Source organism: Cotesia glomerata, linkage group LG1, assembly GCF_020080835.1.
Source record: "Cotesia glomerata isolate CgM1 linkage group LG1, MPM_Cglom_v2.3, whole genome shotgun sequence".
Lineage (NCBI taxonomy): Eukaryota > Metazoa > Arthropoda > Insecta > Hymenoptera > Braconidae > Cotesia > Cotesia glomerata.
The window spans coordinates 3,035,926-3,052,586 of NC_058158.1; the positions used below are offsets into that span (position 1 = coordinate 3,035,926).

The 16,661-nt window shown below is 28.5% G+C and overlaps 2 protein-coding genes across 3 annotated transcripts; one reads left to right on the plus strand and one right to left on the minus strand.

Moving 5' to 3' along the window:
• The first annotated feature begins 372 nt into the window (after positions 1 to 372).
• Positions 373 to 4,263, plus strand: LOC123261510 (arginyl-tRNA--protein transferase 1). Its single transcript, XM_044723133.1, has 8 exons — positions 373 to 697; positions 795 to 921; positions 1,538 to 1,689; positions 1,826 to 2,313; positions 2,390 to 2,545; positions 2,678 to 2,850; positions 3,692 to 3,962; positions 4,056 to 4,263. The coding sequence occupies exons 1-8, from the start codon at positions 595 to 597 to the stop codon at positions 4,209 to 4,211; spliced, it is 1,626 nt and encodes a 541-aa protein (XP_044579068.1). The 5' UTR covers positions 373 to 594; the 3' UTR covers positions 4,212 to 4,263.
• Positions 4,264 to 4,578: 315 nt separating this feature from the next.
• On the minus strand, positions 4,579 to 8,428 carry LOC123261497 (sialin-like). 2 transcript variants are annotated; one of them, XM_044723111.1, is made up of 5 exons: positions 8,258 to 8,428; positions 6,547 to 7,432; positions 5,528 to 5,847; positions 5,186 to 5,430; positions 4,579 to 4,913 (listed from the first exon to the last, which is right to left on the minus strand). In XM_044723111.1, exons 1-5 carry the CDS (start codon positions 8,289 to 8,291, stop codon positions 4,725 to 4,727), a joined length of 1,674 nt encoding a protein of 557 aa, XP_044579046.1. In that variant the 5' UTR covers positions 8,292 to 8,428; the 3' UTR covers positions 4,579 to 4,724. The 2 variants fall into 2 exon arrangements, with proteins under 2 accessions (XP_044579046.1, XP_044579053.1); XM_044723118.1 differs by lacking the exon at positions 8,258 to 8,428 and adding an exon at positions 7,603 to 7,636.
• Between the last annotated feature and the right edge of the window lie 8,233 nt (positions 8,429 to 16,661).

Genomic DNA, 16,661 nt, shown 5'->3' on the forward strand with positions numbered 1-16,661 from the left:
ATTTAAAAACACATAAATTATGTAATAAAATAAGTCAAAGGCATTTACAATCAGCGTCGTCATTAACCAGACACGCGCTTACAAAAATTTTTTACCGATAGTTGGTAAGACTGTTATCTAAAATAATTTTTATTTATTCCACATAAATATGTAGTTAACTGATTACAATTATTAATGAAATTCTCAGTGAACAACTAAATTGTTATTGTTTCTAAAAAAATTTAGACAAAAAAAAAGTTTGGTTAAAAAACGTAAAATAGAAAGTTTAAAGTTAAAATCTAGTAATTAAATTTTTCCCTAGGGAAAATGGCGTCATTGTGTCTTTTTTTATAATAATAACAATAACAACCGTAATAAATAAAGAAAAAAAATAAAATAAGAAATTCTACTGTTTCATATTGTCTGCAGTGTGCGATATAAACGTGTGTGTGTATTAATTAATTGTTTTCCATGATTAGACCGTTTTTTAAATGACAAATACAATAATATATTGATGTTGTACGTCTGGTCATTCTATTTTAAAAAATTATAAGAAATATTTATTTAAGTTAATAATTATACTGATAAATAAAAAAAAATTATTCTATAAATACTATGGCAGTAAATATGTTTAGCGTTGTTGATTATTATTTTACTGATGTATCTCGTAAATATTCATGTGGTTATTGTAAAAAACGCAATTCTTATAAACGACATGGTAATTAACCAATTATGAATTTTATATTCTTAAAAGAATTATTATTTATTTATTTATTTTTTTTTTTTTTATTAAAATATGTTACTTTCATTTTTAGGTATGTGGGCACATTCACTGACAGTTCAAGATTATCAATCGTTAATAGACAGAGGCTGGAGAAGAAGTGGTTGTTATTGTTACAAGCCACTAAACGATGAAACATGCTGTCCTATGTATACTATTAAGTAATTATTTCAGATTTTAATTAATTATATTAATAAGACATCTAACGATTTTTTTTATGATACTGAAATTAGCAGACATTTGAAAATTTTTTGAATTTTTATAATCAATCAATTATTAAAAAAAACATATTTTTTAAAATTCGCACTAATAATTTTTTGAAGTTTCTACAAGTGAATTTATTTTACTAAATTTTTTTCATTGTAATATAGTTGTTATAAAAATCTAAAAAATTGTTAGATGTCTTTTGTTAAATTCAGGTTCATTTTTTTTATCATTTTTAACAACTGAATAATTATACGAAAAAATACGTACAAAAAAATGGAAACAATTTTTCTAAAAATACTTTTTTTAGCATTAAATAAAAAAAAAATTAAATTGTCAAATGTCCAACTTTTTGATTTCTGAAAAAATGAATTTAAGAATGCGATTTTATTTGAACAATTAATTAATTCCATTATTCATAAAAGATTGGCATTTTTTTTTAAATAAATTTCCAATTTGTTCTTTGTGGATAAAAAAGTTTAAAAAGTGAAACACGTGTATATTTAATAGAATAATTATCGATGAATCTTTAAGGCACTTTTAAGTAATATCACGTTATTTATTCAATTACAGATGTGAAGCATTAAATTTTATTGTCACAAAATCACAAAAAAAAATAATAAAACGTGTAACAAAATTTTTGAAAGAAGGAAAAAAAGACGAAGATTACAATGAAAAAAGAAGTAAAAGAACTAAAATTCATCATAATAATCTCAATGATATAGGTAAGTGGTTATTGGTAAATTAATAGCAATTAACCTTGTTTAATAGATATAATAATTTATATTAGACATGAAGCATTAGTTCTAAAAACTATTCTTATCTTAACTGATAATTGTTTTTTAATATAAATTTTTCTAGATATCTGTAATATAATGGAGCCAGATTACGCCGAGCATGCGACGAGAAATAAATTAGATATTTTAGAAGGAGAAAAAATGTCTGTAGATGTTGATTGTGGTACTAAACGTGATTCTTGTACTCAAAGCTCGGACCATAATGATCATGTCAATAGTCATCAACAAGTAAACAATGAAATTGATAATACTCAATGGCAACCTGTGACAATGGTTCAAGATACTCATGAGTCTGTTAATAGTCTAGCAAATTCCTCGTGTAGTAAAAGTGATAAAGTAAATACTAAAGAGCCAGCAGCGAGTAATTCAGACAGTGACTTGCCTAGAAAGGCTAAATTAATTAGGATTGAAAGAGCGAGAAGCCGGCTACTAGCGAAAGGCAAGACTTTGGAAGAGATTGAATCTTATTATAAGAAAAAAAAAGATAAAAATAAAACTAAAACTATCGACGAGTTATTAAATAATATTTCCGATGGTGTTAATGAGTTACAAGTAATTTATTTTTATTTATATTTTGCTCCGTTTATTTGTAAGAATATTTTATTAAAAATATTATTTATTTTTTAAGGTGAAATTAGTACGAGTGTCATCAGAAGAATTTATGGATACTTTGGATCAAAGTGTAGAATTATTTAAAAAGTATCAAATTGCTGTACATAATGATGAGGAGGACGAATGTGATAAACAGTCATTCCTTAATTTTTTAGGGAAAACTCCTTTAAAAGTAATTATTTTATCATTTATCAATCGTATTTTATATATTTTTGGCTTGGAATATTTTTAAAAAACTGAAAATTAGTAAAACTAATTTTCATTGCATACAGATACAACTATTAATGTTTAATTAATTTTATAGCACTGGAATCCTGAATCTGGACCACCACTGGGATACGGTTCATTTCACCAACAATATTGGCTTAATAATAATTTAATGGCCGTAGGAGTTATTGATATATTACCATCATGTGTGTCAAGTGTTTATTTTTTCTATGATCCTGAATATTCATTTCTTTCACTCGGTACTTACAGGTGATTATTTAAGATAAAATTCATTTTTTTTTCTCTCAACCCATTAGATATTTTTTTTAAATTAAATAATTTTCTTTTTTTTTTTTAAATCTATGTTATTAAGAGAATAAGAAAAATTTTGTTTCCAGAATAGTCATATGATAAAATCGGTTTTTTAGTGAAATTTAGTGTCATTGCAAAAGTCTTGACTTTAATTTCAAGGTTTCATTTCATTCTCACCGATAGTCAATTTATTATGATAAGTACTTAGGCTGCATTCGAAAATGCTCTATTTCTAGATACATAATTAAGAAATGACCTTGTATTTCGTGAACTATTGACATTTTTAAAGATATAAGCTCATCCCGATGTTACACTCATCGAGACCTTTCATTTGAGTACCCACATCAATTTTTCATATATTTATATATATTATATATATGTATATATGAAAAATATATCAAAATGCATGTGGGTACTCAAATGAAAGGTCTCGATGAGTGTAACATCAAAATGAGTTTATATCTTTAAAAACGTCAATATTTAAGAAAGTACAGTGCAATATAACAAAAGTCATTATTTAATAAAGTAAAATTTTATTTATTTATAGTTCACAAGCAACAGCAGTCACATAGTGACTGCAAGGTTGCTAGTTATAAATTATTAAATAAAAATTACTTTTTTATTTTTTAACATCAGTCAATAATTTTTGAAGGATTTATTGCCTTGAATCATTAATTTCATTGTATTATTTTTATCGTTCTACTTTTTTAAAAAAATCAGCAATTATTACCGAGGTTACGCAACTTCATAAACTGTAATTTTAATGATCCATAAAATCAATAACAAATAATTGTTACAGCTCTCTAATGGAAGTACGATTAGTAAGAGAATTAAATAAAACAGCTCCCGACTTGAAATATTATTATATGGGTTACTACATCCACACAATTCCAAAAATGCGTTACAAAGCTAAAATGCGTCCCTCGAAATTACTCTGCCCGGAAACGTACTCGTGGTTTAACATTGAAAAGTGCATACCTAAATTAAATGAAACCAAATACTCAAGACTTAATGATGATTTGGATGCACTTGACGAAGACGGTGTAATTAATAACGACGCTTTAATGCAGGTATGGTTTAATTATTTAATTTTTTCTAATCAAATTAAATCTCTAAACATCATAATTTAATAAAAATAATAACTACCAATTTATCAATAACAGGTACGAGTTTATTATCGCGGAAAAATGACATATAGAAATGTACAGGGAATAAGACGAATGTTTGGCGATAAAAAGGATGACAGCAATGAAGTTAAAGAATATGCGGAGTTAGTTGGTAAAATATGTGCTCACAATATGTATTTAGTACGATCTTAATTAATATAATTATTTACTCAAGTATCCTGATTTAACAACTTGCTTTTTATGCATCAAAAAAAAAAATAAAGATTTTGAAGATACAATTATAAAAAACAACAAATATACTTGAGCATAAATCATTATCTGTAAATTATTAGATTATAATTAGCGTAATAAGTGTCCTTCGTAATAATACTCCAAGAGTTTTTGTTACAGATTGGGTATTATTATATATCTAGCTATATAATTGTATAACGCTAATATGCTATGTGTTATATAATGAGAAAACTATCATCCTATACTTCCTGTCGTACTGTTGGATTTAAAAAAAATACAAAAATATTATCCGCGCATGAAACCATTGACAATGCACAGTACACGCCAATTATAAACTTATTTTTTATCGTAATTTATTAAATTTGCAAAATAATTAAATTATTTAGTCGCATTATATATCACATACAATATCTTATTATTTTTTTTTTGTATATAATTATTGTCATTTAGTTGCTAAGTATCCTTAAAAAGTATTCAAGTTTTTGTGGTTGCTGTTGACTCTTCCTGATTAGAACTTGTAGGATTAGGTCTATGAGGATTATTTGATCGTACTTCGTTCCAACTTTGAACTTGTCCACTTCCACCAATGATAAATATTACCATGCATGTAATACAAACAATTGCTCCTATCCAAAATAGTATTTGCCACTTTTCGATTGGATGCTATTTTAAAAATATTCATTGTAATTATTAGAAGTGTTTTTAAATTGATAATTAAGTCAATTTTAATGATAGCATGTAGTGTGATATCTGCGACACGGATATTAGTTACCTATGAAGTTACGCGCTATAATTATTTAATCACATACTGACAGACACGAAAGGTAGTAGGCAGATTTAATTAAATTGTTGAGATTTTATAACTTGCATGATAAAGTTGCAATAGATGAGATTTAAACTGATAAATGATTTTTTAAATATTAATAAATAATTACCCCCCACTTGCCAGCCACTTCTTCGACAATCGGAGAAATCATGATTCCCGATAAGGAGCCAACTGTGTTCATAATACCATAAAGAAAACCAGCGTAATTAGGTGACAAGTCTTGATTGTTTGATAAGTTTGAAATTGACGCTGCGCCGTTGAATCCTAATGCTAGTACTAGAAAGACGTTTGCCCAAACCATCGAGCATCCGAGGTAGCCGACTATTATGAGACAAACTCCCGGCAGAAAATGAGCTAAAAAATTAAACATTATCAATTTATGATTGCTCTTACTGTAAAAAAATTCTATTTATTAATTGAAAATAAAATAAATAATTTTATTAATATTTACAAAATACTGTTGCGCACTTCCGCAATGCCGTAACAGATAGCTTGTCTTTCCGTTTAATCGTGTCGCCAATCCAACCAAACACGAAAGCGAATAAAACTCTACTTGCCCAGGGTAAACCTGAGACGACTCCTCCTTTGGTTAATTTGAACCCCAGAGCTTTTGTTTGATACAACATCATGCCGTTTTGATAGAAAAATAGTAAAAAGACGTTTCCGAAATGGCAGAGGACCAAGCAAATAAAAGGAATTGATTTTAGTATTTTTAATATCGGCGTGTTGCTAAAAGACGGTTTTTCTAAGTTGACCGAAACTGATAGCGATCTATAAAAAATTTTTATTATTATAAAAAAATTAATTTATATTGAAAAAAGAACCTCAACTTGATAGAAAATTCTGCTTGGAGTATAAAATCAAAAACGATACACTGATAGAAGGATTTATTTGTTTCAAAAAATATTTGTTCACAGTTAACAAATCATTTATTAAAGATCACTTTTTAGTATTAAGCAAATATCTCTTAGTATTTAAAATGATTTGTTTGTATTTAATAAATCTGATATTTAATTATTAAATATTAATAAATCTTTTTAAATACTAAGAAATATTTGTTAAGGACTGAAAAGTGGTCTCTAATAAATGATTTGTTAAATTTTAACAAATATTTTTATATTTTATAAAAAAATTAATTTTGTTATTTTATCAAGAATGTGGACTTAAAATTTTCACAATTTAACAATTTCCCATCAATATTTCGACGTTCTAATTAGCAAATTGTCTAACTCAATTTTAGAGAATCTTCTATTTATACGAAAAAAACAATTAGTTCAAAATTTATTATCACTTTAAAAAAGCATTTAATATTATTATCTAATAGAGATATAATATTTAGGTTTGAATCATTCAAATAATTTATAATTGGATTATTGCTACATCAAAAAGTTAAAAAATCACCCTTTAAAAAATAAGAAGTTAGACAAATTGCTAATTAGACCGTCGATTTCCAAAATATAAAAAACTCACTGTACAATAAATTGTTTCTCCTTTTCACTGATATAAGGATGCTCTTCCGGCGAATCATAGGCTAAAAACCACCAAAAAACAATCCAGACCATCATCGACAACGCCGGAATATACCAACCTGACTCCCAGTTTATTTTCTCCGCGATTCCCGAAATAATACCGAACAAAAATATCGAGCCAAAAGTTCCACCCTGGAGTGTCCAAACAAACCTCCCTTTTTCGTCAGGCGGTGACCATTTTGCCACCAGAGTATGGCACGCCGGAAAAGTAACACCTCCAGTCAAGCCGATAATTACCCGTGACAAAAGCAAAGCTATCCATGACAATTGGGCGAGTATCGGCGTGGCCAACGATACGAAACTTGCAAGAATCGAGGACCAGAGAACGGCTCTTCGCGGGCCGAATTTCTGAGCGAGAACCCCCCCAAGAAAATTACCCGGAACATTGCCCCAAGCATATGCAGATATTAATTGCCCCCGTATAAATGGCGTCCATTCGAAAGGCGCGTTTGAGAACAGGTGGAACCCCGTCGTTCTTTTTGACTTTCGCGTGTCTAGTATCAGCGCATCCGTGTAATTGTAATACGTATTATCATTGTCATCTGATAATAATACCGCATCCGTCGTATTTATTTTCCGAGGTAAAAACACGTGAGTGAAGTTTCCATTTTTATTAAAATCTTCAGAAGAATCTTCGCTGTCAATAAAAACAGATCTTCGCGATTTTGAAGTCTCCTGCTCCGCACACGCTCCATTTGATGATTGCTGATCTTCAAGAGTTTTTATCATTGGCACTGCGAGGATACTCATCTGTAATCGACACATATAGCTCGTCCAGCAGCATGTGAACATCATTATGCATATTACCACGCGTGTTGGTATCCATTCTGTAATTTGTAATTTTTTTATGAGGACTTAATTTTTTTTTTAAGTATTTAATATAAAAATTATTTAAAATAAATTGTCATTTAAAACTAAAACAATCGATATTAGTTTTTAATTATATTAATAAAAATGTCAATATTATTTATTTAAATTGACGTGAAAAATTACTCACTCAACCATTTCAAATTCATGACAATTGTCACTAATTTTTTTTACTGCTATATTATGACTAGTTTTTTTGACGATACAAGTGAGATTTGATAGTTTCATTTGAAATTATTTTTAAGTAAATATATTAAAAACAAAGAAACAATAAATGTTTATTACTATGCCAACTAAATTTAAAAAATCGAATTTTTTAATTTTTTAAATTGTTAATTTTTTTTTTTTTTAGTATTTTTTATGCGATAATGAATTACATAATGCGATCGGTTAGCAGAAAAATAGTAATAAATGAACGATAATTCTATTAGTAACTCGACATTTATTATTACGGAAATTTAAGACTTTTAACTATAAACCGCAGGTTAGACATTTGTTGATATTTAATGAAATTGTAGTAAATATTGTTGCCACGTAAAAAAATAGTATTTTATATTTTTTGTCGAGAAAAATAATTAATTTTTTTTTTTTTTTATTAATATTAGCGAATTATAAAAAATATAAAAAGGATTAAAATCGTCAATTAGAATTGTGGAAAATTAATCATGCTATCATTTACGATCTGGGAATTGATGCTATCATTTACGGGAATTGATTAATGAGACAAATCATGATTAATTTAAAATAATGAAGTTTTAAAATGATTAAATATTTGCTAAACTCACGTGACTTAAATTTATTCAAAAATACTTTGTACATTACTAACAAGTCTGCTAAAATAATTTTTGAATAAATTATTAAAATAATAAAACAAACATTTAATTGTCAAAGCGACGTTTTAAATCCAGTAAACCCGCGGTGTGTTAATTCTGATGATCGAAAGTGAACTGAGGTGCAATTACATCCGTTAGCGTCTGTGCATGCTTGATAACCGGTGGATGTCATTGGAGGGAAATATTTACAATATTGCGGAAAACTTTTAATCCTCAAAATATGATTGAAAATAATTTGAAAGGATTAAAAATTTTTTATCGTGGCGAATATTTTTTAATCTTAAAATGTGATTAAAAATTATTTGAAAATTGTATGTTAACTTAATAAATATATTCATTTATGGTAAATTTACTTGTAATAAACAATAATTTAACAAAAGAATCCGCAATTAAATTATTTGATTTTCATTAACACAGATATTTTATTTTCGCTGGAGAACTTATATAATTTTAAAAATTAGTTTATTTAGGTGGATACTAGTCATAATTAAAATTTATTGCCAAACATTTATCCGAATTTCCACGCTAAAATGTTGCATAAAATGATGCGTGAATAATTATCAAGGTTTGTTAGTATTTTAAAATTATTTGTTTGCTTACATAACTCAATAAAAATTCACCAACAGTTATTCATCGACTGAAGAGGTGTAATAAAAATAAAAATTCATTTATTATTTATTATACGTTTCAAAATATTTATTTTTCTCTTATTTACAACAAATTTTTATTAGAGTAAACTTTTAATCTCGGTATCGAACATAATTTAAAACTATAATGCCCAATTATTTTTGTTATTAACTCGTCAAAATTTATATGCGTTAGCCTTGGCAACAGAGTATTAGATTTCCAAAAAATCTATACAGGGGCAGGGGGGGGGGGCAAAATGGGGGCCCCTTAAGAAAAAAATGTTGATATCCTTAGTGTTTTTTTCTGGTTTTATTTTTTTTAGTCCCTTGCCAAGTATTTGACCTCAATTTGCTCTGTTCACTAAAAAAAAAAAAATTGAAAATGTGGGGCGAAATGGGCCACCTTCAGAAAATTTTTATAATATGAGTTTCTCAGCTCGTTTTACTCTTTTTGGCTTTTTACTGAGTTTATGGTATTAATTTTTTTGCGTATATCGAAATTAAAAAATTGAGAAAAGTGGGGTAAAACGGGCCCCCCAAAAAACTCAATATGTTTCTTACTTGTTTTATATTTTGAATTTTTTTATTATGTATTCAGTATAAAAAATTAGGATAACAGTAGACCCTAAAAGCCATCCCTGCAACTTCCCGCTAACTCCATACCTAAGCGCTCCACATTTCACGCCAAAAGCAATAATAAATCAGGTAAAAAATATCGGAGTAATTTAAAAAAAACGCGTTTTTTGAATTATTCCGACAACGGTATCTCTCAAACTAATCAACCAATTTCAATCGCGTTAACGGCGATCAACGTGGGTTTCCAAGCTTAAAAACCGATCAGTTTTTAGAATCGATTGGTCAAGCCAATAAAAATGTATCACAAAAAAAAACAATTTTTTAGAATTTTTTTGACAACGATATCTCACAAATGAATTAACCGATTTAAAAAAAATTAAAGATATTCTACACAGTCTTTCTAGAACAAAAAGATTATTTATCACTAACCAAACAATCGGACGTGAAATTTCAAAGACGTGTTAAAAAAATACTTTTTTTAATTTTTTAAAATTATATATCTCTCGAACCATTGAACCGATTTTGGCGTTATTGGCGGCGATTAAAGTGATTTTTTTAAGTTCTAAAAATCATCTCGTTGAATCAAAAACGATCCAGGAATAAATGTCGGAGTTATGTAAGAAAAAAAAAAACTTTTTCCCAAATATTTTGTTCACGATACCTCACAAACGAATCGACTGATTTTGATCGCGTTGACGGCGATCGACGCAGTTTTTTAAGCTTAAGAGCTGATTAGTTTTGGAAAACGATTGATTCAGCAGATTAAAATTTATTTAAAAAAAAATCATTTTCTGAAAATTTTATTTTTGAGATTACTCAAAATCTATTGGCCCGAATTACCTTAAATAGTATAAAATATCTAGGGGCAAAGAAACTCTTTCGATTGCTGTCAATCCCGTTTGAATCAGTCGAGCCGTTTAAAAGTTATGAGAGGTTTACGTTCATACACACAAACACACACACACCATCGCAAAAATAGTCAGGGAAGCTTCTGTAAAATAAATAGTTTATTAACAAAAAATATAGTATATAATGCTGTTATTCAAAACGCGACATAGTTCGTACTTTACCTAATATAATTCAAAAATTCTAGAACGCGTTTAACTGAAAAATATTCTTTGGTTTTTAAAGTCTAATCAGCCCATTATACCTCCCAAACATTTCGAGAGTTGAAAATGTTGAGGGCCCATTTTGCCCCCAAATATTTTTGGATATTGAAAATATTAGGGGGCCCATTTTTCCCCTAGGGGCCCATTTTGCCCCCTCCCCCTTCCCCTACATAGAATGAAAATGCAAATAAGAAAAAAATATGCAGTTAAATTTTAAGGACAAAAATCAATTGTTCTACATCCAGGGTATTTAAATGATGAGGATCTTCTTCATTATTTACTTTAAGTTGACGATTATTTAAATTGCCAATGAGAATAGGATTAATATTGGAATTTTCCGACTTTACTACAATAAAATCCTCTGCAAATACTCAGACTGTGTAGAAAGTTGTTTTTTACTTAAAGACTTAGATCTTCTTGCAAAAAATATCTTACAGTTATTTGTGCTGTAGAAAAGTATTCGTAATTATAAGTTGCGATCAAAAGATGAAGTAACAATCACAGTCACTAAATGGGATTGGGTGAACAGTAAATAGCTCGGACCTAGCACTATGTAGTACTTGAAATTACCAAGGTTAAAAAAATTGAACATAAATCAGAAATAGTTGAATAATACACTGTAAAAAATCGGGAGTGAATTTCACTCCCATTTCACTCTCATCACTCGGAGTTCCAGAGTGAAGTAATTAATCACTCCGCGTAGGGAGTGAATCAATTAAAATCATTCACTCTTCATTCACTCCGCGTTCACTCTGCAAGTTTTTACAGTGTAGTACACAGTAAAAAATTTTTCGTCAAATTTAACACAAAAATTTGTGTTGATGACTTTTTTTACACAATTTGTGTTGAATCAACACTCTATTGTGTTAAATCAACATACTAAAATGTTAAATTCTACACACTTAAATGTTAAATCCTACACAAACATTTTTACACTTTACGCAATGACGAAAATTTTTTTACTGTGTACTCGTGTATCTACAGATTTGGTAGAATCTGGCGCCAAGTTCCGTTCAATCTCCCTTTAAATCTTGTAGCTTTAAAAATGTCAATAATTAAAAAATCACATTGTATTTTGTCCACTTATGATATTTTTAAAGATATAAGCTCATTCTGATGTTATACTCATCGAGACCTTTCATTTGAATACCCACACAAATTTTTTATATATTTTATATATTTCACTAACATCAGTAATATCATATATATAAAATATATGAAAAATTCATGAGCGTATTCAAATAAAAGGTCTCGGTGAGCGTAACGTCAGGATGAACTTATAAATAAAAAAATATCAATACACTGTAAATCCAAGTGTTTTAACAAAACACATAAAGTGTTTTTTTCCTATCTTGAAGCATTGTAGTCACTTTTAAAACACTTCGATTTACAGTGTAATTAGGAAATTACATTGTATTTTGTTCACAAATGATATTTTTAACAATATAAGCTCATCCTGATGTTATACTATTTGAGACCTTTCATTTGAAAAATTTATATGAAAAATTATGAAGCGATGATGAAGTAATTGCGATGACTTGACATTCTCTGTACTATAAGCTTCAATTCTTATATTACAAGTCACACCAAGTAATCGGGATCACTTTTAATTAATTTTGATAACTTAATTTATATGTTATGAAGTGATGATTAAACATTTACAATTACTTAGTACAGGAAGTACTGTATATTTATTTTACACATATTACAACTCGTACTAAGTAACTGCGAATGAAATTACTGAGTATCAATGAATGTTGCTGAAAATAAAATTGTCAATGCGATGAAAAAGTAATCGCGACTACTCAGTACTAACGCTGTACTATATACTTCAATCTGTATAGTACAAGCCGTACCGAGTAATTGGGATTACAATTGAATAGTGTTAATAGATGATGCTAAAAATGAAATGATAAAAAGCAAATATATAGCGATTTACTTATTTATATAATTATATTTTAAACTATATGACATATGAGGCATAGTAAGTTATTGTAATTGATGTAGTTAAATGATATTGAAGATTAAAATCATGAAGAAATAACCATGTTTACTCAGTAATGGGTGTACTTTATTTTGTTTTAATACAGTACGACCCTTACCAAGGAACTACGATTGCAAGCCTTGAGTACCAATAAATTACGCTGAAAGATTATGAAGCGATGATGAAATCACCATAATAACTTGGTCACACCAAGTTATTGGGATCACTTTTAATTAATTTTGATAACTTAATTTATATGTTATGGAGTGATGATTAAACACTTACAATTACTTAGTACAGGAAGTAGGGGAGCAAAATGGGCCCCTAGAGGCAAAATGGGCCCCTAACATTTTTAACTCTCGAAGTGTTTGGGAGGTATAATGGGCTGATTAGACTTTAAAAACCAAAGAATATTTTTCAGTTAAACGTGTTCTAGAATTTTTTAATTATAGAAAAAATTATATAGGTAAAGTACGAACAAGGTCGCGAGTTAAATAACAGCATTATTTACTATATTTTTTGTTAAAAAACTATTTATTTTACAGAAGCTTCCCTGACTATTTTTGCGATGGTGTGTGTGTGTGTGTGTGTGTGTGTGTGTGTGTGTGTGTGTGTGTGTGTGTGTGTGTGTGTGTGTGTGTATGAACGTAAACCTCTCATAACTTTTAAACGGCTCGACTGATTCAAACGGGATTGACAGCAATCGAAAGAATTTCTTTGCCCCTAAATATTTTATAATATTTAAGGTAATTCGGGCCAATAGATTTTGAGTAATCTCGAAAATAAAATTTTTAGAAAATGTTTTTTTTTTTTTGAATAAATTTTAATCTGCTGAATCAATCGTTTTCCAAAACTCATCAGCTCTTAAGCTTAAAAAACTGCCTCGATTGCTGTCAACGTGATCAAAATAGGTCGATTCGTTTGTGAGGTATCGTGAACAAAATATTTGGGAAAAAGTGTTTTTTTTTTTCTTACATAACTCCGACATTTATTCCTGGATCGTTTTTGATTCAACGAGATGATTTTTAGAGCTTAAAAAATCACTTCAATCTCCGCCAATAACGTCAAAATCGGTTGAATGGTTCAAGAGATATTTAATTTTAAAAAATTAAAAAAAGTATTTTTTTAACATATCTTTGAAATTTCACGTCCGATTGTTTGGTTAGTGATAAATAATCTTTTTTTTCTAGAAAGACTGCATAGAATGCCTTTAATTTTTTTTTAAATCGGTTAATTCATTTGTGAGATATCGTCAAAAAAATTCTAAAAAATTGTTTTTTTTTTTGTGATACATTTTTATTGGCTTCACTACACCAATCGATTCAAAAAACTGATCTCGGCTTTTAAGCTTAGAAACCCGCGTTGATCGCCGTTAACGCGACTGAAATTGATTGATTAGTTTGAGAGATACCGTTGTCGGAATAATTCAAAAAACGCGTTTTTTTTTTAATTACTCCGACATTTTTTACCTGATTTATATTGCTTTTGGCGAGAAATGTGGAGCGCTTAGGTATGGAGTTAGCGGAAAGTTGCAGGGATGGCTTTTTAGGGTCTATTGTTATCCTAATTTTTTATACTGAATACATAATAAAAAAAATTCAAAATATAAAACAAGTAAGAAACATATTGAGTTTTTTGGGGGGCCCGTTTTACCCCACTTTTCTCAATTTTTTAATTTCGATATACACAAAAAAAATTAATACCATAAACTCAGTAAAAGGCAAAAAAAGTAAAACAAGCTGAAAAACTCATATCATAAAAATTTTCTGAAGGTGGCCCATTTTGCCCCACATTTTCAATTTTTCATTTTTAATGAATAGAGCAATTTGAGGTCAAATACTTGGCAAGGGACTAAAAAAAAGTAAAACCAGAGAAAAACACTAAGGATATCAACATTTTTTTCTTAAGGGGTTCATTTTGCCCCCCCCCCCTCCTTCCCCTACTGTGTGTTAATTTTATACATAGTACAACTCGTACTAAGTAACTGCGAATGAAATTATTGAGTATCAATGAATTTAGCTGAAAATGAAATTGTCAATGCGATGGAAAAACAACGATAACTACTCAGTAACGCAGTAGTATATACTTCAATCTGTATAGTACAAGTCGTACCGAGTAATTGGCATTACAATTGATTAATGTGAGTAGATGATACTGAAAATAAAATTATAAATAGCACATGTAGTGACTTATTATTAGGCTGAAGTATATTTAATAAATTATACAACAAAATACGTCATAGTAAGTAATTATAATTGCTCCGTCAAATCAAATGTAAACTATAGATTGAAGCGATAAAGAAGCAACCATGGTTACTCAATACTAAAAGTACTAAAAGTAGATTATTTTTTATATAGTACGGTTCTTACCAAGTAATCAGAATTAAAATTTAAAATATAATAATTAGTGCTTGAAATATGGAATTATCAATATTACATACTATGTTATGAATTATCTAGTCCAATCCATACAAGGTTATTGCGCTCATGTTTTATTTAGATATTTTGAAGTGATAAACCAGCAATCCTGGTTACTCAGTACCAGAAGTACTATGTTTAATTTTCCACACGGTACGACTGATGCCAAGTAATTGCGATTGTGATTGTTAAAAATTAATGAATGCACACTATACTGAATAATCGAGACAATTGATAAATTTCAATAGATGGCACTAAAGATACTTATTTTAAGTGATTAAAAGCAAAAATTAAGCGATGAGATTTTGAAGCGATGAAGAAGTCACCCCTGTTACTCAGCACTAGGTGTACTTATTTTTATTTAAATATAGTACGACCTGTGCCAAGTAACTGAGATGACTTTTTAAAATTTTTTTTGGCGCTGAAAAGTATTAAATTGATAAAATACAATGTATTGATCATAGGATGTTGAAGCGGTAATAAAGCAACTGCAAATACTCAGTGATGCCTTACTATATATACTTCAATCCGTATAGTACAAGCTATACCAAGTAATCGGAGTTTGAAGACTATTGAAGCAATGAAAATGCAATCGTAACTACTGAGTACGTGATGTACTGTATTTGAATCTAAATAACGTACAACCAGTACCTAGTTCTTAAGATTGCGATTGTCAAGATTAATTAATGCTGCTGAAGCTATCATGGTTACTTAAGAGAAGATTCAAAATATTTTATCTGAGTAATTATTAAATTAATTTCAATTAAAATTACTTTTACCAATATTAAAATCTCATTAATAAAATTCAATTTGAAAATTAATTTTTAAAAAATCAGTAACTTTTAAATATAAAATTAAATTACGAGATTTCTTTAGTGGATATATTTTTTATCTCTTAGTAAGTAATTAATTAAACCATTTTAAAAATATCAATGAATGCTTATGAATATTTTAAGTCGATGAAAAAGTTATCCCGATCACTCAGTATCAGAAATACTAAATTTCCATCGATATATAGTACAACTTGTACTGAGTAACTAAAATAACTATTATTACAATGTTATTTTGTTAATGAATGATGTCAAAAATATTGAAGCGATGAAAAATTAATGACTTCCCAGAATATGATTTACTTACATTTACTACGACCTAATGCCGTTATCGGTATTACTATGATTGATTAAAAATTATTAATACTAAATAATGATGAAGATCTGAATGATGCTGAAATTTCTGAAGCGATGATCAAGTAACCGCAAACACACAGTTACAATGTAGTATCATACTTTTATCGATATAGTACTACCAGTAACTGGTGACTGAAGTTACAAATGTTTTAAATTATTAATTAAAATTCACATGCTTAATGTTATTTGCGAAAAGATGCAATTTATTTATAATTATTATTATTATTAAATAGTGATGAAGCAGCAATCACGATGGCACGTTATGCTGAGTACTATGATATTATCAGCATAGTACAGAGATATCGTGCGATTGGAATTACAATTGTCTATAATTTTTGACCGATGCTGAAATTTATGAAGCGATTCATGAGCAACCACAAACACACAATAATTATTTCTAAAAAAAATAAATCAATGTGATTACTCAAATATTCTTTAAATAGTTGTTAATTTTAAT

Bases quoted from the DNA above. Each gene is read 5' to 3' on its own strand.
- LOC123261497 (XM_044723111.1), bottom strand. From the start codon at position 8,291: ATGTACAAAGTATTTTTGAATAAATTTAAGTCAC. The intron at 7,433-8,257 runs GTGAGTTTAGCA...TACAAATTACAG, and splicing joins TTTGAATAAATTTAAGTCAC to AATGGATACCAACACGCGTG. The intron at 4,914-5,185 runs GTAATTATTTAT...TTTTTAAAATAG, and splicing joins AAGTGGCTGGCAAGTGGGGG to CATCCAATCGAAAAGTGGCA.
- LOC123261510 (XM_044723133.1), top strand. From the start codon at position 595: ATGGCAGTAAATATGTTTAGCGTTGTTGATTATTATTTTACTGATGTA. The intron at 922-1,537 runs GTAATTATTTCA...ATTCAATTACAG, and splicing joins TGTCCTATGTATACTATTAA to ATGTGAAGCATTAAATTTTA. The intron at 3,963-4,055 runs GTATGGTTTAAT...TATCAATAACAG, and splicing joins ATAACGACGCTTTAATGCAG to GTACGAGTTTATTATCGCGG.